This window comes from Lissotriton helveticus, chromosome 11 (assembly GCF_964261635.1).
Source record: "Lissotriton helveticus chromosome 11, aLisHel1.1, whole genome shotgun sequence".
NCBI classification, from domain to species: Eukaryota; Metazoa; Chordata; class Amphibia; order Caudata; family Salamandridae; genus Lissotriton; species Lissotriton helveticus.
The window spans coordinates 16,736,298-16,759,189 of record NC_136072.1 but is presented as its reverse complement, the minus strand read 5'-3'; the positions used below and the strand labels follow the sequence as shown (position 1 = coordinate 16,759,189).

The window sequence follows — 22,892 nt, the reverse complement described above, 5'->3', positions numbered from 1 at the left end:
GTGAACACAGAATGAATTGATACATATGGCCCTCAGTTCTATATTTTAGCATGAAATGCATCCTTGCAATAGTTGCTCGCGCTTCTGTTGTTCAAGTTCTTTCTGCGCTCAAACGGCGGCATAATTACATACTTATTTTTATTTATTTTATTTGCGGTATTTATAGAGCGCGACACTCATCCCAGGGGATATCATGAGGCAATGGCATAATTCCATTAATTTCTTGTGTCAAGTGAAACATGAAATTTTCAAAAGTGTGAAAATTATGCTGGCGGGATTTAATTTTTATTCTAGCCTAGATTTGTCACAAGGGAGCATTTGTTTCCATATTGTTGTTTCTCGCCCATGTTTGTCCCTTTATCCCCACACTCTCTCATGTTCCTTCCCTACTGCCCGCCGTGTTGCCCACCCCCATCCCCGACAGCAAGCCACCCCCAACCCAGCTGCCCCCTCACACAGACTTGCTAAAGTAGATCACATTCCTGTCAAATTCTGTGAAATTCTTACATTATGTTTGTTACTGTAAGGATGTCTTTGGAGAGAATGAACGTAGCCGAGTGTGTGTCGCGTGGTGGCAGAGCGCGTTTTTAGTATTCTCAAGACCTTGAGTTCAATCCCCGGCGTTGCACTCATTTTGTCGGCCACCCGTGCCGCTTGACTCCCAGAGAAGCTGAGGGGATTCGGATCCGCTTTGCCAGAGAACCAATGGCCTGTGTGACATTTGGATGAACTTTGCCGGGGAACAAATATGGCCGCCCCACTTTCTTAAGGTGGGCTGTGGCAACAGGAGCCCCAAGAACTGAAATCATGCCCTTGGGTATCATAGGGCAGTTCATGGCCACAGCTTTCTTTCAGTGAAGTGTACAACTCCCCCCTCTGATGGTTACCACCAGCTGTGCCCCCGCCCTTATGGAGATGATGGAGAACGCGTCATGTCCCGCAGAGGCGCAAAGCTGTCGGTTCTCCTTTCTGCTCCACAAGTTTTCGTTTTGAGTCCGAGGCGTCCTCGGTTTTACAACAGCACAATTTTAAGGTCTTGTCTCTGAGACTGCTTTTACCTGTCTGTCGGCAAAAGCCTCCTGTCGACCACAGTGCTTGAGACTAAAAAGATGGGGTGGGGTCAACTCTAAAATGGGTGTGGTCTAAGTAATTAAGAATGTGGCTTAAATCATGTGAACTAAAATCCTGTGCTTTGCACAGTTGCTGCCTGATCAGCAGCTATGTGCCTCTTTGAGGATTTTTTAAATTTTATTTTAAAAGTTTTATATAGCGCTAGCTTGACCGGTAGGTATCAGAGCGCTTTACATATACACTGTAAAAACAGAAGGAAATTGCATTACATAGTAGGATGGCAGGGGAGCAAAACAGAGATAAAAAAATACAATATGAAGTATAAGGATGTTCTGCTGTTGCATCCAGACATATCACACCACAAGACACAAATACCTAAAAGAAGCTGGACCCATTGGCTGAGTGAGTGCTTCTAGATTGGATATAAATGACCAACAACAATATTTTTGTTGTAAATAATTAGAATTGGTTATTGCAAATGGTACATATGTGACCATCACTCTGTGCATACCAGAGGGAGGTCAAGTATTGGATAAGATTCTAATCTGAAGACTGTGACGGCCCACGGACTCAGACTGACGTCAGCCTCAGCTCCAGAGCTCTCAGTCGTGCCCCATCACCCAGACCCCTCAATGCAACTTAGCTCACGCGTAGCATCCGTTCATTGGAAAATCCACTATTTCAGTCTTTTAAAACATAAACGCTTGGCTTTGCCAATGCTTATTAAATTCAATTCCATTTACTCTATAAAACTGCACTTAGGCAAAGAGAGCTTTCTAATGTTAACAAATGCAAAGTCTTTCCTTACATAAGTTATGCAATGTGTGTACAGTAACATTTTCCTAACCATTGGCAAAGCCGATAACTCCCAGAGATGAGACACATTGGCGTTGCCAATGCAGTTTTTTGCCTTTCCAGTGGTTGTTGGTATGGCACCATTGTTTGCCAATATGTTTTGTTGGTCGACTAAAAAGTACCTCTCCAGATGTGGGCATTGATGAAGCCACTTCTGGCAGCTGGAGGGACATTGAGGGACTTATCTACACTTGGACGGTGGCGACGGTGGCGACAGTGGTCATGCCATCAAGACCATGGCACCAGCTCATCCAGAGGTGTGCCAGTGCCCCTGTAAGCCAGCCGCACACGCTCTACAGTAAGGCAAGGACCACCACAATGGTAGTGCAGCTGCCGCTTGCACCCCGTGCTCTCCGGCACTGGTGTTGTGTCACTGTCGGTTGTCCTAGTGATGCTTTTCACACATGGCTCCAAGATGTACAAAAGATACTCTCGCCCAGGCTCGGAATTGATGGCATGGACCTGGTCTTAGCTTCTGGTTATTGATTGAGCATTGGTTAACAATGTTGGTGTCGCGAGGCGGTGAGCCACAGGCAGTATTACCTCTACTAGTACGCCAGGCTCCAGGGAGTCTCACAGTGGTAGAGACCCAAGCAGGCTGCTTTATCCAAAATAAGGCACCAGGCAATATTTTTCAGACGAGAGTTCTAGTATCGCCTTTGGGAAGAAATAAGTCAGCATTATTTGTGCAGCTTTCGTTGTCCCACCCGTTTCCCCATTGCCCACCGTTAATTTTTCTATTTTTTATTTATTTTTGAGAGGACCATGCAGCAACTTGCTGGCAGCCCGTTTGCCTGATTAAAAAAAAGCACTTTGTGCTACTTTTTAAAAAACATTTTAATTATAGATCCATCTTAGATTGGAGAAAAAAAAAACTCCTGTGCCGTTTTGTAGATGCATATATGTAATAACGCATGTGCACGCATGTCCCCCTTAGAAAACTGCTGCGGCGGTGTCATTATGTTTCTTTTGTCTTTTTTTGTGCTTTTTTAAAATTTATCTTGCCATGCTGCACAACATCTTGCCAATTCTACACAGCATGGCTAAAAGGTTTACTAAAGCCAATAAGTCCCAAAGGCCAGTAATATTGACTTTGCCAATGCTCATTAAATGTCCTAGTTCAGCACCTTTGTATAAGTCTATACATCAACAGCTGAACTACACTCAGCCCTGGGCTCCCCCTTTTCCCATAAAGTGAGTCCCCCTCTTCTAGGCGACGGCTAATGACCAATGTTAGCTCACCAACAGCCTGATTCATGTACATGCCGTTTTGCGTGTCCCTAATAGCGAATCATAGCGATTCGCTATTGAGGACACGCAAAACGGCATTCATGTAGGAATTGCTACTTAAATAGCGATTCCTACATGTTCTTTATTTGCGAGTAGCAAATTGCTACTCGCAAATACTCCCCATTCATTCCTATGGGCCAAGAGGCCCATAGGAATGAATGGGGATTTGCGAGTAGCAATTTGCTACTCGCAACTAAGATAGCGATTTAAAGGGTGCCAGGGGTGTCCAAAGGACGCCCTGTAGCACCCCTAAAATGCACTTTTGGACAGGTGTTGCGCACACACATGTCCAAAGGACATGTGTGTGTGCTACATGCAACTTTGAAAAATGCTTTTAAAAGCATTTTTCTGAGTTTTTGCTATTTACCGACAGGTCTGACCTGTCGGTAAATAGCGGCCCCAAAAGTCCAAAATCGCTATTTTGTTTTGTGTCATGAATAGCATTTGAGGAATCTCTATTAGAGATTCCTTAAATGCCATTCCACGCAAATATGCGAATTCTTACATAGCGATTTTTGCATTTGGTATCATGAATACCAAATGCAAAAATCGCACTCGCAAAGGGCCAGATTCTCAGTATCTGGCCCTTTGCGAGTGCAATTTACCTACATGAATCAGGCTGCAAATACCGTTTCCTGGCACTATGCAGAGCTCTGCACACAGGTTGCAGCCTCGCGGCTTCGCACCTCACACAATTGTGCGTAGAGCTCTGTGACAGGACCTGGCCTCCGTCGTCCTCATTAAAACTATAAAGAAACGGCAACAAAGCACAACAGTGAAACAGAGAATGAAGGGGGAAGGATGCGGAAGTGACGTCACTGAAGACCGTGGCACCTCCAGACCAGGTGGACACAACTGAACCTTCTAGACTGAGTGAAAAACAGCATACGAAACGGAGTGCTTAGGAAGTCCAATGCTTTTACTGAGAGTTCACTTGATCACATATTAATCCAGATTGTTCAAACATATAAATTCTTCTTATAGATCCAATATAACGCCGGAGCCATGACATGATATCCAAAAATAGATTTTATTTATTCTACACAACATCGTTGCCTCAAATTGTAAAGCGCTCTGATATCCTTCGGGATCAAGTTTGCGCTATATGAAACTTTATAAATAAAATAAAATAAAATAAAATAAAATAAATCAAACTGCAGCCCAGACAACGCGCTTCGTCACTAGCATTTTTTTAAATCAGAAAAATATTGTTTTTATTTGTACAAAACAGTAAAACACATCAAACATTGGTCATCGTAAGATAAGTGTTGGCCTCGCGGCACCAGGTATGACTCTATGCACTCACAACAAGCTTTACAATTAACATAGGGTGTAAGACTCCTGTATCACACATGGTCAAGGTATGGAATAGTTTATGGCGGAGTTGAGGTGAGTAGGGAGAGGGGTCAACAGGGCTCTACTCAATTCTCGCCGTTGGGTTTTTAGTTCCAACTGCATAGGGAGTGTACGTGTTCTACGCATGTCCAGTTTCTCCGTGACAGCCCACTCGAATGCATCACATGGGAATAACAACCTGCACAGAACCCTGCATTTGTGTTTCATCTCACTTTGTTTTAGGCGTGGGTGGGATCAGGAATACAATATTTAATATCAAACTGTAGCATAATTCCTGCCAGAGCTTCCCCTCTGTAAATAACATTATTCTAACATTCTCTTATTGCTGCAGTTGTGTCATGTGCTTCCAATCTGCATTACTCTGGCACCCTGAGCTAGAAGCAGGTCTGTCCGGGTACAATCAATGAAAAGGAAGAGCTCAGATGCCCCGGCGTAAAAACAAATATTGTCGGGGGTGTATCTTGCAAAAGACACACAGATGATGGACGGAATGCAGCGCAAATCAAACATTCTACCCCAGTCAATAGTTCAGGGGAATAAATCCATTGTTCTTTTGCTCTCAATTCCACCCCAGTTTAGACCCAGCCATATGCAAATCAGTCTTGACCCTGTGCCTCATGGGAACAGTCCAGACCAAACGGCCAATCCAGGTCTTCCCTGGACTGGAAACAAGCATCCTAGGACCGGTTTTAAAGTTTCACACCTCATCAGCCAGGCTAGCTTGAATCCAGTGGTGTAGTGAGCACTCCAAGCCACTGGAGTCAAGCTATCCTGGCTGATGAGGGGTGAAATCCCCCAAACCGGCCCTAGGATGTTTGTTGCTGGTTAAGGGAAGACCTGGTCAGTCTGTTCAGGCTGGACTGTTCCCATTGGGTGCAGGATCAAGACTGATTTGCATGTGGCTGGGTTCAAACTGGAATGGTATGATGAGCATAAAAACGATGGATTTAGGCCCAGATCTCTGTACTGGGGTGAATGTATGACATTGCATTGTTCTGCATTCTGTCCATCAATTCTTCTTTTTGCAGGGGCGTAGCTTGGTCAATAAGATTAGGGGGTAGTGGGGTTGAGATTCAGGTTTCCCAACAACTGTGCTGGCATATCAAGTTAAATGTGTTAAATAACCAACAGTAAAAATATCCCAATTTTTAAGACCTTCAAGAGGGAGAGTAAATATCCTAGGCGAAAATTCACAGACTCCTCACCATACCCAACTGAAAGCACCTGTAGCTAAATATTTATAAGAAAATACATTTATCATAGGGGGTGGTGTAGCACCCCTGACACCCCGCATAGTTAAGCGTCAGTGTATTGCGTTAACTTAAGCCTAGTGGTGCCAATTCCTTTACGGCCATGAAACCAACACTACCCACTCCAACCTAGTGAACACAGAGTCACATCCAAGCCTCTGTTGGCAGGGAGTGTGTACAGTCAACTTTCGGCGCACCATGACTAACGGGGACCCTAGGTAGACGCAGTTGTCACCCTCAACAGAACAGCAAGGGTGATGGTTCTAGAAAGTTCCACTGTTCACTCTTGCTGCCCTGGCCCTGGTCTTCTAACAAAAACAGGCCAGATAGAGTACTGTTGAATTTCCAATGTGTAACCTATGTATAGAATATGTCCCTCAGCAAGGCACTCACACCAAAACCATCTTGTACGAGTTCCTTCGCTCTTCATCTTCAATCAAAGTGGGAAGTCTCACAGCTTCTCTTCCTCATGACACACCACCTCCCTCTCACCCACTCCATATGTGTCTCCCATACCTATGACTTTACCAGAAGGTGGTATGGACTATGCATGGTGATCTCATCGACCAGCATACATAGACGGCCCAGCCCATAACTCCTATATGTGCCCACCAACAAATTGTTTCCAAGGTGTGAGTCCTAAATATAGAGTAGGGAATATCATGGGTCATTAATATCATAGACAGACTATGGGGAGACAAAACATCGAAAGGCAAGTATGTAGACATTTGCTACAACTATCTCCACGACCGCCCTCAACACGTCAGATGTAGGTGGCCAAATACCGAGCTGTAACACAGAAATTCGCAGAATTTCTGTGTTATCTACCAGTATTTGGCCGAGAGCAATGTAGGTGAGTTTCAACCTACTTACAAAATAAGGAATTGCTAAATTGCGATTCCTCTCATGATCTGATGGTACCACGTACCAAATTGGTCTCATGGGGAGATAGAAGATTCCTTGTAGCCGCACCAAAACTTTGGAATACCCTGCCACTTTCAATTAAAACAAGCACCTCCCTGTTGTCTTTCCGTAAGCAGCTTAAGACCTGGCTTTTTAATCAATGAACCTCCAGCTCCCCCCCCATTGGTTGAACACCGCAGTAACTCAGCGCCGAGATGCCCAAGGGCCTTCGTTCGTGCTTTATAAGTGTTAAAAATAAATAAATAAATAAATAATAAATTCCTTATTTTGCTCTTGCATTTAAGGAATCGGAAATAGGGATTCCTTAAATGCAATGTAAGTAGTAAAAAAGTGCCCTTCAGCCTTAAGGAATCGCTAATTACCCCCAACTTCAAGTTGGTGGTAAGTAGCGATTTCCTTTAAAAAAGCACTTTTTTGCTTTTTTAAAAGTGCCATGGGACACACATCCATGCCCTTAGGGCACGTATGTGCACCACATGTACCCACATGCACATTTCAGGGGTGCAACAGGGTGCCCTTTGGACACCCTGACACCCTGGCACCCTTGAAATAGCTCCCGCTATTTGCGATTCTGTAATACCGAATCGCAAATAGTGAATATCTTCCCCTTCATTCCTATGGACCTCCTAGCCCGTTGGAATGAATGGGTAGGTATTCCTTATTAACGTATCTCAATTACCGATTTGTTTTTAAGGAATATTAAGGAATCGATAATATTTTAGCGATTCCTACCTACATTCAATTTAGCGAGTCCTTAATAGCGATTCGGTAAAAATCGCTATTAAGGAATCGATAAATTGAATTTACCTACATCTGGCCCTTATTGAGTTCCACAAGAAGCTGAAGATGCGGCTCTTGATATAATCACCTTAGAACCATCCGCCTATCCAAGCGACTGGATACCCTCTTGGGTGATTAGTTCTCTATACAAATCAACATAAGATAAGATTCATGTACCTTTACAATATGTAAATCTCCAAAGTACACAGATGTGGAGTGAAGAATGATAACTTCATGCTTCATGTATATGAATTTAACTTTTTGTTATTTTTTCCTTCGATAATTTGTGTACGAAATTATAGTACCACGCTATTCCTATGCGCGATACTTCATGATACAATCTTTTACAACAAACTCACTCAGAAGCAAACAACAAGTGTGAGGGTAGATATACAATTCCTTATCTGGAAGAGCAAAACACTTCAAAACCATAAGGCCTTCGCAAAGTCTCTGAATTAGACAACCAAGTTCAACACGACTAAAATAGTGCCGCCTAAATTTCAGACTATAGTTTTTAGGAGTTTACACATTACACTGAGTAGCGTGTGCAGCCTGAGCACCAACATCTTCATGCTGTCCAATGAGGTCCAATCCATCCTGACAGATTTATCCAAATTATGTTCCTGTGTATGGTGAGACTATGGATTAATAAGCATGTAAGACTACACCACTGCCTAGTCCCTGCTCAGAGGATGTTGAAACATGTCTACTTCCTAGCCCCTCAGCAGGAAGACTCCAGTTCATAACCACCCTGGGATGTTTTGCTAATTTTTGAAGCTGAATAGAGCAAAAACACATGATTATTGTCTTCCAGTTGTATGTCCCACAATCCATGGCATTCCCAGGAGTGTCCCCTAGTGGTTGCATTGCAAAGGAAAGAAGAAACAGAGAGTTTGGGCAGCCCTCTGCGGTGTCTTTTTGGAGTCCCCATATTATTGAGTTTATCTTCTCCAGTTTATCACAAGCCAGAGGACTCGACTAGGGAGCCCAGTTCAGGGCAGTGTGTGGGGGAAAAGCTATAGCTTTGAAGCTCAACAGTCTCAAAACAACATCTCGTGGTGTTGGATGTGTTTTTAGATCAAGGCAGGGGACAGCAACGCCATCTACGCTATGCCACAGACTCAGGAGCACCATGGGAAGATGTCTCAGATGCCTCCTTGAGGTTCTCTGTGGGACAAAACCCAACTTCACTTCACGCGTTGTAGGGCAGCCCACCCTCGTGACTCTAGTCTGCCTGGCCTCACTCAGGTTTTAACTTCCATACTGGACATGGGCAGTGAATAGAAAGACCCACAATCCCTACAACTACTATCAGCACCTCACACATAGTTGGGGGAACATTACCAGATTAAAGAGCCTCAACGCGTGGCTCCTGTCATTTACCAGTAATTGCAGAAGCATTATTTTGATTTGACTGGGAATTTGTCCAACCCAGGCGTCTTGCCATTTTTCATGGCCGACATCGCTGCAGTAGCTTCTACCTCGTTAGAGGCGCATGCGTGCTGTAGCTTTGTTTCTTGGCTAGAGGAGGGATACCTGCAGCAACACATTCACCAGTGGAGGCTAAACCAGGATTTTACAACTGGGTGTATATATGGCACATAGAGTACACCAATGTCTCTGTCATCCCTGTATGAAGAGCCCCATCCTATAGAACCATGCATCTGGTGGATTGGGTATCTGGACATTTCCTCTTTGAGGAGTCAGGACATAAGCTTTCTGCTTTTATTGTTTTCTTTGTGGACTCATTGGCTGTACGGTGTGGTGATGCATTTGTCCAACCTACCGTAGCCCGATCTTAGTGTACGTTTAGTGTCGGTCACTTCACCCACCGTTTTAGGTCATGTCGGAAGATTACCTTCCAGTACACTCAATTCACTTTCTAAACCTCCTGTCTCAGAATGCAACTGGCCAACTGGTTCCTCATCCAATCTGTTTTACCCGGGCTCCTTACAACTTTAAACGCTTCCCTGCAACAGCCGTGGAGCAGTCTGTGGCTTAAGTGAACATCTCAACACCATCACACAGATCCATAAAAGAATGTACTAAACTGGACTGTATCCAGTGAGCTGGTGGCCCTTGAGTTAGGGTAAAATACAAGATACTTTCATTGGTCAGATCTAGTTAACCTTTTCCATCATCAATCAATAACTTTATGCGCCATCAAATTACAAGCAGTTCAAATCACAGCAAAATAGATAAATACAAATTGCATGAAGACATGCATTGTAAAAACCAATAAAAAGTCATTAAAACACTAGAGGTACTCATACAACAACTAATACCACAGGTCTAATTATTTATACCATGAGCGGTTCTAATCAATGGAGTTCTGTCTTCTGTTAAAATGCCTGATCCTCCAAGAGGCCAACAAATACAGTGAGACTGCGAATACTACACACCGGCTAGTGTCACATTTCAGAATTCTCAGCACCACGCTGCTCATCCTGAGCCCTAGGTTGTGGCCAAATGGGAGGATGGACAAATTCCCGGTCCCGCGATATGCCAGACAAGAGAATCAAACATGCTCAAGTGATTCACTTGCTGGAGAGAGGGCCTCAGTTTACCCCCCAACTTAGCTGTAAAGGAAACCATAGTTATCTTTATATTGGAAAAAAATTGTAGTCAAGGTTCCGTGTGCCCGGGCGTGCAGCAAATTCAGCTTGCATTGCCAATAAGCAATCTTGGTTTGGGCCTTGGCTGTTACGCTGCACTCATGAGCAGCGTTCCCAAAGTCAACTAGGGCCAATGTTTGAAGGGTTTGCCCTAATATACTTGAGCCACGGGATATCAATTGCTCCCGCACTGCAGAGTATATCCTGCAACCCTGCCTGATATGGAGTAGGCAAGACCAATCGTTCATCAAAAGGTTTATCGGGGTTCACACATACTATTGGTGTTATCATCCAGTTCTAATGCCAAGGGATTATGGTCACTATCGATGCGAGGAATCACCTTGACGTCTATCAGGGTAGGCCAACGTCTGACATCCACTAGGAAGTAATCCAGAAGTCTCGACCCCTGTGGTCATTTAACTGTGTGACTTCCTTCCATGTCTGAGGGGGATCTGCCAGTACAAGCCCTAAAGCCCTAATTTAGAGTAAAAGCATTTAGCTGAACTGCCAAGGGAGCCCATTCAACTGTTGGAGTAATTGACAGATGGGGTATGGACCAGCCTTGATCTTCCTCAGGAGAGTGGAGTCTAAAATTAACATCTGAAGGCTCAAGTTGGCAGTCAAGATCGCCTGCTGCAATTTTCATGATCTCAGTAGGGAGTGAAGCTAGGTGTGAAGCGAGCAAACGAATCACGTCACACTCAGGTTACCTTTTCAATGGAGGTCAATGCTACTATGGAATTTGCTCAACTGGATATACAATGTGCAACTAGTTGTAATGATTAAACCACTTCAAAAAATAGTCTCTTGCAAATGATCAATACTTTGGGAGACACAGAGTCATATGGGCATGTGTACAAATGTGTTGATGCAAGATCTTGGTCAAATGTGGTGACATTTTCTATCGAATGGAATCAAAAACAGACATTTTTATTGAGGCATTGTGTAACAACATTTTCATCCACAACCTCTCAATTGTCACAGACAGTATTTCTCAATTAGTGTGACATCTTCTTGAACAAGGATGGTGCAGACTCAAATCTATCTGCCACTGACAAATATGCTTTACACAGAAGGTCACTGCCCAAGGATGCTTTCTGATTTACTTGGTTTCATTAAAGGAATAGTTTACATCGGCATTCTAGCTCAGTGAAAGATATTGAAGTTTGTGACAGTGCAACATTGCACAGTAACCATACAGCACGCTTTGCTCTTTCATACAAACTGCGTACAGGATGGTGGCCACACTCACCGAGCTGTAGAGGTAACCTTCGCCATTCATGGAGGCGTAGAGACCGGCCTTCACCCCTTGAATGGCAACCACGCGGAGGCCCACCGGGATCAGATTGAAGAGGGCTGCAGAGGAAGAGGAGAGAGAACATTTAGAGGAAGCACCGCCTTCAGGTGGAAGCCATCCCTGCCTTTTAAATCTGAGACTATCTCCTCCAGAAATTGTCTTCACCTCTTCCAGAAGGAGTGTGCCTAAATCTTACAGGAAGTTCAACGCAAGACAAAGTTCTTTTTGTTGGTGTTTTCGGCTAAGGACTGATATGTTTCACACTTGTAATCATGAACATTCTTGTCGTGTCTGGTGGCTTAGTGGACTAATGCATCCACTGCAGGGGCCTGTGTTCTACCTCATAGTCACAGGTTCAAACCCTGACAGGTTCACTCAGCCTTTCATCCATCTGAGGTCAATAAAATGAGTACCATTGAGTTGGGTAACAATAAACACCTGTTATTCCCCTCCAAGATATCATGTAACCCTCAAAGGGAAGCAGTTCAAATGTGTTCATGGACCACAGGCCACCTCCACGTCCCACTGACCACTCTCCTTTATACCGTGACAATCACTTCCTGGTGTTACCACAACATTATCTCTCCACATTCAAAGCCCTCTGGACTTCCTCAACATTCAGACATTCTCCTCCCACCTTTGATATTTCAGAAGGAAATCCTTGCCCCCTTGGTGACTTGGAATCTGCTCACCCTCCCAAAATCTTCAAGTTGGCATTTGAAACCACCCTGTGCCCTTCACCTCCTGTGGACTACGTCACATGGGCAGATTGGGTCATCGTAACGACTAGAATGTCTTTTGCTATCCCATCTCATCTCACCAACCAACATTCAGGTTTAGTTACTATTCACTTAAAAAATGCATTTGTGATGTCACTGCTGATGTGGTTTATGGTTGAGGAAGCTGGCAAAAAAATAAATTATGTAATTTATATCCAATGCTATTTAATTCATCCCATAGCCACCATGCCACCATTGCCTATCAAGGCATGTCTTTTCCTTGCACTTCTTGCCTTGTCTCAATGCCCTGTCCTAACTAGTGATAGCCATTCCCATTACCTTAACAGGATTCTGTCTCTTTAAGGAGACCCATCTCAAGGTGGGTCATGATATACTGTGTTTCCATTTCTGCAAACATTTTCTGTCGTCTGTTGGCTCCCGTCAGATGGGACTGTCTGTATTACAGAGTTGTCGCCCGGCTCCTGAATATTCATAAGATGGTGTGTGTGGGTAGGACTAGAGTCTAAGGGCCTGATTTGCATCTTGTCGGACAGGTTATTCAATCACAACAGCGACGGATATCCCATCCGCCTAGATCTGGTGACGGATATCCTGCCTTTCAAAATATAAATCCCATAGGATATAACAGGATTTATATTTTTACGAACTGGATATCCGTCACCATTGTACCGGAGTAACCTTCCACCGAGATCTAAATCAGGCCCAAAGAGGCGTCTCACTGTTCACGTGGCAGTTCTTTCGGCCAATATTACAGTCTTAGAGAGGCTTCTGAATACTTATGAGGTGTTCTGTGTCGGCATGAGGACTAGAACCTTGGAACTTGCCTTGGATATTCATGGGGTGCTCTGTGTCGGCAGGAGGAGTAGAACTTTGGAAAGTTTCTTGAATATTCATGGGGTGTTCTGTGTCGGCAGGAGGACCAGTACCTTAAAAATTCCCTTGGATATTCATGGGGTGTGCTGTGTCGGCAGGAGGACTAGAACATTAGAAATTCTCTTGGATATTCATGGGGTGTTCCCGTGTCGGCAGGAGGACTAGAACCTTAGAAATTCCCTTGGATTTTGATGGGGTGTTCTGTGTCGGCAGGAGGACTAGAACATTAGAAATTCTCTTGGATATTCATGGGGTGTTCCCGTGTCGGCAGGAGGACTAGAACCTTAGAAATTCCCTTGGATATTCATAGGGTGTTCTGTGTCGGTAGGAGGACTAGAACCTTAGAAATTCCCTTGGATATTCATGGGGTGTTCTGTGTTGGCAGGAGGACTAGAATCTTAGAAATTCCCTTGGATATTCATGGGGTGTTCTGTGTCGGTAGGAGGACTAGAATCTTAGAAATTCCCTTGGATATTCATGGGGTGTTCTGTGTCGGCAGGAGGAATAGAACGTTAGAAATTCCCTTGGATATTCATGGGGTGTTCTGTGTCGGCAGGAGGACCTGAACCTTAGAATTTCTCTTGGATATTCATGGGGTGTTCTGTGTTGGCAGGAGGACCAGAACTTTGGAAATTATCTTGGATATTCATGGGGTGTTCTGTGTCGGCAGGAGGACTAGATCCTTAGAAATTCCATTTGATATTCATGGGGTGTTCTGTGTCGGCAGGAGGTCTAGAACCTTAGAAATTCTCTTGGATATTCATGGGGTGTTCTGTGTCGGCAGGAGGACTAGAACCTTAGAAATTCCCTTGGATATTCATGGGGTGTTCTGTGTCAGCAGGAGGAGTAGAACTTTGGAAAGTTTCTTGGATATTCATGGGGTGTTCTGTGTCGGCAGGAGGAGTAGAACCTTAGAAATTCCCTTGGATATTCATGGGGTGTTCTGTGTCGGTAGGAGGACTAGAACCTTAGAAATTCCCTTGGATATTCATGGGGTGTTCTGTGTCGGCAGGAGGCACTAGAACCTTAGAAATTCCCTTGGATATTCATGGGGTGTTCTGTGTCGGCAGGAGGACTAGAACCTTAGAAATTCCCTTGGATATTCATGGGGTGTTCTGTGTCGGCAGGAGGACTAGAACCTTAGAAATTCCCTTGGATATTCATGGGGTGTTCTGTGTCGGCAGGAGGACTAGAACCTTAGAAATTCCCTTGGATATTCATGGGGTGTTCTGTGTCGGCAGGAGGAGTAGAACTTTGGAAAGTTTCTTGGATATTCATGGGGTGTTCTGTGTCGGCAGGAGAACCAGAACCTTAGAAATTCCCTTGGATATTCATGGGGTGTTCTGTGTCGGCAGGAGGAGTAGAACTTTGGAAAGTTTCTTGGATATTCATGGGGTGTTTTCTGTGGGCAGGAAGGACTAGAACCTTAGAAATTCCCTTGGATATTCATGGGGTGTTCTGTGTCAGCAGGAGGACTAGAACCTTAGAAATTCCCTTGGATATTCATGGGGTGTTCTGTGTCAGCAGGAGGACTAGAACCTTAGAAATTCCCTTGGATATTCATGGGGTGTTCTGTGTCGGCAGGAGGAGTAGAACTTTGGAAAGTTTCTTGGATATTCATGGGGTGTTCTGTGTCGGCAGGAGGAGTAGAACTTTGGAAAGTTTCTTGGATATTCATGGGGTGTTCTGTGTCGGCAGGAGGAGTAGATTCTTTTCAGATGCTTCTGAATATTTGTGTGTTAGTTTTTTGGGCCAATACAAGGGATCAGGACTAGAGGGTCTTCTGAATATTCATGAGATTGTCTGCTTGGGCAGGAGGACTAGAGTCTTAGAGATGCCTCTGACTATTCAAGCGGTAGTCTTTTTGTTCAATACTAGGGAGAAGTACTAAAGAGTCTTCTGAATATTCACGCTGTGTTTTGCATGAGGAGGAGGACTAGAACCTTAGGGAGTCTCTTGGATATGCATGAGATGTTCTTTTTGGTGATATTAGAGTCCTAGAGAAGCTTCTAAAGATTAATGAGGTTTTCTGTGTGGGCAGACTAGAGTGCTAAAGATGCTTCTGACTATTCATGCGGTGGTCTTTTTGGCCAATACTAGGGGGGAGGACTAGAGTGTCTTCTGAATATTCATGAGGTTTCCTGCTTGGGCAGAAGCACTGGAGCCTTAGAGAGTTATCTAAAAATTGTCTGAGGTGCCATGTGTGTGCAGGAGGACTGGAGCCTTTGTTTTAGGTTTCTGACACAGACCAGCAGTTCTAGGCGTGTCTCCCTGTGAACTTGATTCCACTATCTGTGGTCGAGTTGCACGAGGTAGCACATGGGTCACAAGAGGCACCGAGTATCCTGAAGTGACCTCACTGCGTCACCACGTATGGTTTAACACAAGATTACAGTAAGATCACACTTCCAGCTCTCGTTGTTGTCCTCAAAATGGTGGTCTCCCTGGTCAGTTTCCAGGCATGCTTGAGGTATTCAAAAATAGCTGATTAGGACAGACACAGCCTGTTTTTTCACAGGATCTTTCCAACTCTTCAATGTGCCAAAGAAAAGTCTGACAACAAAGACATTCTTGTTTCACTGCAGAAATGTGTTAATATTCAAACACGGTGTTGAGTTCACTAAATTTGCGAGGGTAATCATGGATCATTTGTTATCACAATAGAGAACGAGAGACAATTGAACCAGTTGCACTTTCCCGCTGCCGATACTTACACACAAGCACACAAGCAACTGATTGATCAATAATTCTAACTGGTAAAGAAAAGAGATTCCTGCTTTATCAGGAAGTTGGTATTTGCATCTGCCGTATCCAAAGATATTGGAGTAGACCCTTCTCTCACTGATCTTGATATGCTTCATCATCGGCGCCTATCCACACACTGGTAAGATGGTACCACCCGGGCAGACTCAACCATAAATGGAATAGGAGTTCTTAGATAAAGTCAAGCTGGACATGCAGGGATCCAGAAGAGCGATTAGTTAAAAATACCTCTAGGTATACCCAAAGATGCTTCTTTATTTTGAGGGTACCCAGGGTATAAGTAAAATCGTGAATTTCTTGGGTTCTATCGAATATACTTGTTCAATTATACTCTTCTTGCCAACATGTTTCCACCCACTCCAGGAGCCTGATCGGGTCTGGGGCCTTCCAGGAGCCCGATTGGGTCTACGTTTTGTGTATCCCTGAGGCCTAACGCTTTCACCTGTCTTGCTCTTTTTCCAGAGGAGTTTCCTCTAGTTTGTTATGCCACGGGTCAAGCGGTTCATGCGGATGAGGGCGTCTTGTAGTCACACATTCTTCAAAGTATTCACTAGTTTGTTGTGATGGCTCTTTACAGTAAAAGTCCCTCCTCTAGCCTCAACATCACAGGATGCTCAGACACACGGCAGTGATTAATAGATATTTTATAATGCAGATTGCAAATACAGTCGCAACAATATAACTGTTTCTATGATGTCAGTACCATCACAAGGAAGATACAGAGAGACCCCACTTCTTCACCGCTGCCTGGTCCTCTCTTCCGCAAGGTGAGGTTCTTTAGAAGCAATCGAAGGGTGTTGCTTAGGGTTGGAGCTGAGTAGAAGCACAAGATTTGCAAAATGGCTTCTTTTCTGTAGATATTGTTTTTTAATGTTGCCAAAAACCAATTTACAGGGAGTGCCTAAAATCCCCTCAGTGATCATGCTTTGCTCATAAACATATCAACGCCTGAGTCGCTGTTCTTTTGGGGACAGAGAACATGGGATGGTCCTGGTATGAGAGCATTGATTTAGGATTGTCTACGTTTTGATCCATCATCTTGTTTCCAGACAGATGTAAAAGTTTCCTTTGAATAACTTTCCTTATTAAGATCAGCCTGGGTGGTGCGCCCTGCAGTGTCGCATCTTGAGAGCCGAGTACTCGGTGGGTACCACGCGGAGGAGCTCGGCTGGAGGGGACCAGCCGTGGATAAGAAACTGAGCGTTATCTCTGCCTCTCAACCCTCTCCTCCCAGGCTCTGGAACTACAGGTAATCAATTGCATTGTCAATGCTGCACTGCATCAGCCCCATTTGTATCTTTAATTAGCAAGTCAATTATGAGAGATAATTTAAACATTTACTTGAAAAATGAGGCATATCTCCAGGATAATGAGAGTAAATCTGTGTCATCACTCACCTCCTCAAGTGATGTTTTGTGAACCATAAATCCTGGTTCTGTTTTTGAAGGTGGGTGCAAAGTGAAGGCACAACACTCCTCACGCGGCTTTGACAAACCGTGTCTCTCCTTCAGGAGTAATCCATTATTATGAGGCAGAAAACTTGGAATTACGTGGTTATTCTGCCCTGGAAAACATATGGTAGTGGACTTGACCCTGGGAGGAATTAACAAATAGTAAATCCGGCCCAGACTAAATGAGGGTCATTGCTCCAATTGATAAAGTCAAAAAGGCCAGTCAGTGTCCCCCTTTCTGCATTTTGGAACACCACAGAGGACATCCAAAAATTCCATCTCACATATCTTCTGAACCTGTCTCCTGAGTTCCTTGGCATCCATGTCATCTTCTTTTTCCAGCTTACCTTATAGGAAGTTATGGAGGGTCCTATATATAAACCTATCCAAGATGGCTGCTGCCCTATGTTTTTCCTTCAGATGGCAACAATGAGGATTCTGTGATAGCTTCCTGTCTGTGAGTTTTAAAGCTTCAGAAGCCTGGGGTCAGGTGCTCCAGAGTCGTTGTAGAGTTCTTTCTTCACATTCTTCACCCAGTGGGCATCATCCAAGTCCATCTCAGTTCTAGGTTTTTCTTAACAAGGTATGTCTTCTGAGCCCCACAGGCATAGAAAACATGGTGAGGTATCTATTGACTTCATGCAGCAGTATCTGGTATATACTTTATTTCTTGGGAAACCTTCTTGCTCTATTTACATTTGCACAAATATTGTCTATTTTGAGGGTAATGTGACTCGCCCTTTGGGTGGTCAAGTTCTGCAGTCTCATGTCTATACATATTCATATGGTTTTAGGCTGATTGGGTGTGGTCGCTGCCACCATGGGTGAGACCCATAGTGCAGGCCCAATTACTTTTTCATTCTCCCTCGCCCATTTGATCCGATTTAACCAGTTCTGCCTCTACTTTTTGATCTAATTGAACATGTATTATGTGCCTGATAGCATCAGTTTAATGGATTAATCACTGTGCAGTTTCACTGATTTCGATTGTGAGATCCTAAACCAGTGATCATGTTTTTTTTTAACTCGTTCAGGGTATTGCCTATTTCTCTGGTGCTTATACTAAGAGCACAGAAATTGAGTCTATGGTTTTCTGCCCTAGACAACTGAATATGGTTCCTATGTCCCTTTCTGGGATGAAGAAGATTGTTTTGAGCCCTAGCTGTGGTACTGAATTAATGTTGTGAAAACCCCTGCTGTAAATTGTGATTTGTGGCTTCTGTACACATAGTTGCATGTCTTGGTTGGCTTCAATAATGGTTTGGGTTTGATCTTCTCAAAGTATTTCCTGCACATTACAGGTATGGAATTTCCAGAATACATGGAAACAACGGTCATTAGTTCATACTGTTTGACTTTACATTTAGACAAGGTCTTTATCCCAGTATTATCTTGGTCTATGGCAGATATTATAAAGACATCTCCACATATACTCCCTGTGCTGAATTCTTGGAAATACATTTGTTCTCCTGCCAGTGGTGCATGTCTTCAGATGAGGAGTGTTTGACATCTACCCCTGCTGCCACTGTTCCTCTTCTCCTGGGGCGAGTCCTCTAGTCCCTTCTACACACTCTGTCGAAATGATTTAGTCTTCCTCATGCCGGGCATGTTTTCGCATGAGCATGACAGTGGTTGATGTTTGTGATCCAAACCACAATATCCATATACAGTTTGTTCACTTTGGTTTGTTCTTTTTGAAAAGTATTTACTCAGGTGGTCACGTTGGCTCAGACGGCGTCCACTATTTCTGTCTTGACCGGCTATAGCAACTCGTCCCACTCTTCTACCTCCATTCCTGGCAGTGTTGTGTCCATCATGGTTGTACAGGGTTGGCTTACTTGTGTGACCAGCCAACATAAGAATTACGGTCTTGACTTTCTGAGGATATAAAGCCTTAGAACAAGCATTGCCGTCTCTGAATAAGTTGTGCCCTTTCTTCTTTGTTCACATTATCTTCAGTGTTGGTAGAAGGTAATTTCCTGAGGAGGGCATAGAAATAACCAATCAACTTCCTTCTGTTTGGCTTGTCTTAACACAAATCATTTGTAACCAGGATTGATTTGTGGGTTAAAATCTGCTTCGACTGCGACGACTGCTGCATTATAGTCATTGTCAATGTTTGGCAGGTTTAGAAAAAGTTTATAAATGTCTTCCCCGCACAGTGTAACAGGAGCTATCTCTTTACCGTCGGGTCTGTCTTTCTGGTAGCCACAAACTGACTATTGAGCCTACCCGTGCAGATTGGGGGTGGCGAGCTCACAAACAGGGAAAATACTTCTGATGAGGTTGTCTGCATGTATTGCCAGGGCTACCACTCCCCGAGTGGCTGTAGGTTGGCATGTGTCACAGCTGCTTGTTGGGGTACTGCTGCAGAGAGTCTCATGAAGGCATGGGCTCTGCCTTCCTTGGCTCCTTTTGTCAGGTTCTGATAGTTTAGCATGAGGAAAATGTCTGAGATGCCTGTTGGCTGTGTCTGTCAGTGCCTTCTAAGCCTTGCTTTATTGTTTCCGAATCTCTTTTAGTCAGGGTTCAGTACTCATGTCTTTCTGCTCTGCTCTAGTATTCTAACTCTCATTAATTCATTTTCGATTGTTCCGTCACACCGCTTCCCATCCAGTTGCAGTGCCTGCGTTGTGGCTGAATGATGGCAAGGGGGTGAATGAGTGCTGTTTCTACTCACTAGTGCTTGGGACCGGCAATCCAAATGCTCTGCTCTACCAGTATTTTACTTGGCTCCAGGTGAGTCATGCTCCTATGAGCCTTGCGTTTGTACCAAATGAACCACTTTCACAAGCAGGCATGTCACAAGAGCTGATGTTTCTTGCTGGCTGTGCACCTTTTCGTCTTTCCTTCATGCTCTGTGGCTCTGGAATAGTGGAGCATTCAGCGACTTTTCGGGCTGACTCACCGAGTTAGGGTGTCCGTCTCGCTTCATTGCCAATGTGGTGTGGCAGTATTGAGGCAATAACCACACATTGGGCACTTTGGAAGGCAGTACCTAAACTCAGCTTGAGCATGCTGGTTCTTATTTTTATTAAGTCAGAAACAACATGCGTGTCATCACCTCACATGTGTTATGTACCAAACAGTTCGGAGTGACTCACTACAGTTATTTTCTCTTTTCCACCCAAATTATATGGTTTCATTGGACGTGGCTTCCTGCTGGTCTCCCAGTCACTTGGACTCCCTTTGATTGCAAGGAGACAGTGCACCAGTCCAAAGAGATGTTTATCATTATCTGACCCTGGTGCTTGCAAATGCTTGGTTACCTCTTACCATCACCACTCATTTTATTGTGCGTCTTCCACCACTGGATGGCGATAAAGTAATAATGGTTGTTATGGATGCTTTTTCTAAGATGAGTCTTTTGATGCCTTAGAAGAGAAGTGCATCAGCTAAATCCATGTCTCCGATCTTTAACAAGGCATTTTCGTCTTCACGGATTACCACGGGTAATAATCTCTGATTGTGGATCCAACCTTATTTCCCATTTTTGGAAGGCATTTTGTAAAATTTTGCAGACTCAATTTTATCTGTTCTCTGGTTTCCAAACTCAGTCTAATGGTCAGACTGAACAGCTAGTCATAGTTTGGAACAATATCTGTGTTGTTTTTGTAATTCCACTCTGGAGGATTGAGCTTCTTATCTAGCTCAAGCTGAATTTTCATACAATAACTCTATGCACAGTGCTTAACAGACTTCCCCAATTTTGTTTTTAGAAGGTTTTCATGCTAGAGTTTCTTTTGGATCATCAAGTGATGTCTTCTGTGACAGCAGCCTCCAGATTTGTGGAACATTTTAAATCTTTAGGAATTTGTTTCAAAAGACTAAAGTAAAGATGAAACAGAGTACTGATATCTATAGAGGTCCTTCTTCTAAATACAAGATAGAAAGCAACATCTGTTTATCATCAAGATATCTTACATCCAATTTGTTTTCAAGTACGTTTAAAACTCAATTCTATGAATGGACGTTTTAAACTCATTCAAAAGATTAATCCAGCAACCTTCAAACGTCATCTTCCTTTAAGGTGCAAGATTTATTCAGTTCTACAAACATCTCAGCTAAGATCTTTTTGTCTTAATCCCTATCAACGCACTCTGTCCATGTCACCGGCAATCTTGGCTAACAATTCTCCTGAATGTGAGGTACAGGACATCTGTGACTCACGGATTTCACAAGGGAAGTTCCCGTTTTTGATAAACTGGAAAGGGTGCCCTTCCAGTGAGTAATTTGGGAAGATAACTGTTCCTGTTCCAGTCTCAATCCATCAGTTTTTCAGATAATACCCTGACAAACCAGGAGCTTCTGGAGGGGGAAGGGTCTGTCATGCCTGTCCCTATAAAACTCTTGAGAATGGGATCATGAGTGTGTCAGAGACCCACGGGTCCAGCAGTACTTACCGGCAGTGCCAAACCTCACCTTGGATCTGTTCGCTAGTGTAGTAAAGGCCCCCCAGAATTCCATCTTGTTGTCTATCAGCATTTCTGAAACTTTTGGGGCATTAAGTTATACCTATCTCCTAAGTTCCTTGGCATCCATGTCATCTTCTTCCTAGCTTCCCTTATGGGAAGTTATGCAGAGTCCTATATATAAACCTATCCATGATGGCTGCTCTTCTATGTTTTTTCTTCATGTTATCCCATTCCAAGATGGCAACTATTGGGATTCTGGGATAGCTTCCTGTCTGGGAGTATTAAAGCATCAGAAGCATGGAGCAGGTGCTCCAAAGTCTTCTAGAGTTCTTTCTTCACATTCTTCACCCCTTCCTCTCCTGCATGATGTCCTTCAGCCTCACTTTTTTGGCAGATGTCGCAATTCCTGAAATCTGTTTCCCTTCTGAGTGCAAAAGGTAAGACTTGCCCTTCTAAGGTCATGTCACTAGGCATTTATTATGAATTCCCAGTGGACCCCTTTTGGAAGACCTTGGTCTTTAGCTGCTCCACTATGACCCAATGTTGTGTTTCCACACACCGCCTACTGTAGATGGACTCTCAGTGGAAAAGGTTTTCTCTTCACCTTGGGTCCAGCCTTACTACTGTGGGACTGTGTCATATTGTAAGTTAACTTCAAAACTACAGCTAGTAATTACTGCGGCCTATTCACAAATTGCATTTTGTAGTACGTAAAGTAGTACTATAGTAATACCCTCACATACTACAATACACTATTCAAAAACCTACGTGGAGAGACCGCCTCCTCACCTACATTTTCTATAAGGAGAACTCTGTCAGCATTTCAAAAATCTCTGCAAACAAGTATACGTTTTTCTCGTAAATGTGGTAGAGTCAATGGAGAGTGGACGAACAATTAGAAATACTTACTACTAATTGGGAAGGGTTTTGGAAAGGGTAGGGAGGGGCTCATGGAGGCACAGGCTAATACAAACACCCACCCACAAGAGAATGACCATTGCTTCTCACAAACAGCTCTGTTATTGTTACTACAGCCCAAAAGGAGACAAAATGTGATACATTTACTCCAGCCTAGCCTTGGGGAAAGTCTAGCACCACACATGGCCCCTTTTAAGTACTGCAACTCACTCCCATAGAAAACACTTGAGGTGTGGATCTAACATAACACCTAATAGGAAATTATATAAAATAAATTAAATCATGTTACGTTTA

At 43.8% G+C, this 22,892-nt stretch overlaps 1 protein-coding gene across 3 annotated transcripts in view; it reads right to left on the bottom strand.

The window, feature by feature from the left end:
- Positions 1 to 22,892, bottom strand: part of FGF12 (fibroblast growth factor 12) — an 824,634-nt gene that overhangs the window by 238,804 nt on the left and 562,938 nt on the right. For all 3 annotated transcript variants that reach the window (XM_078667729.1, XM_078667728.1, XM_078667727.1), the window contains exon 3: positions 11,394 to 11,497. In XM_078667729.1, coding sequence (XP_078523855.1) covers positions 11,394 to 11,497 — 104 coding nt within the window. The remainder of the gene's footprint in view (positions 1 to 11,393; positions 11,498 to 22,892) is intronic.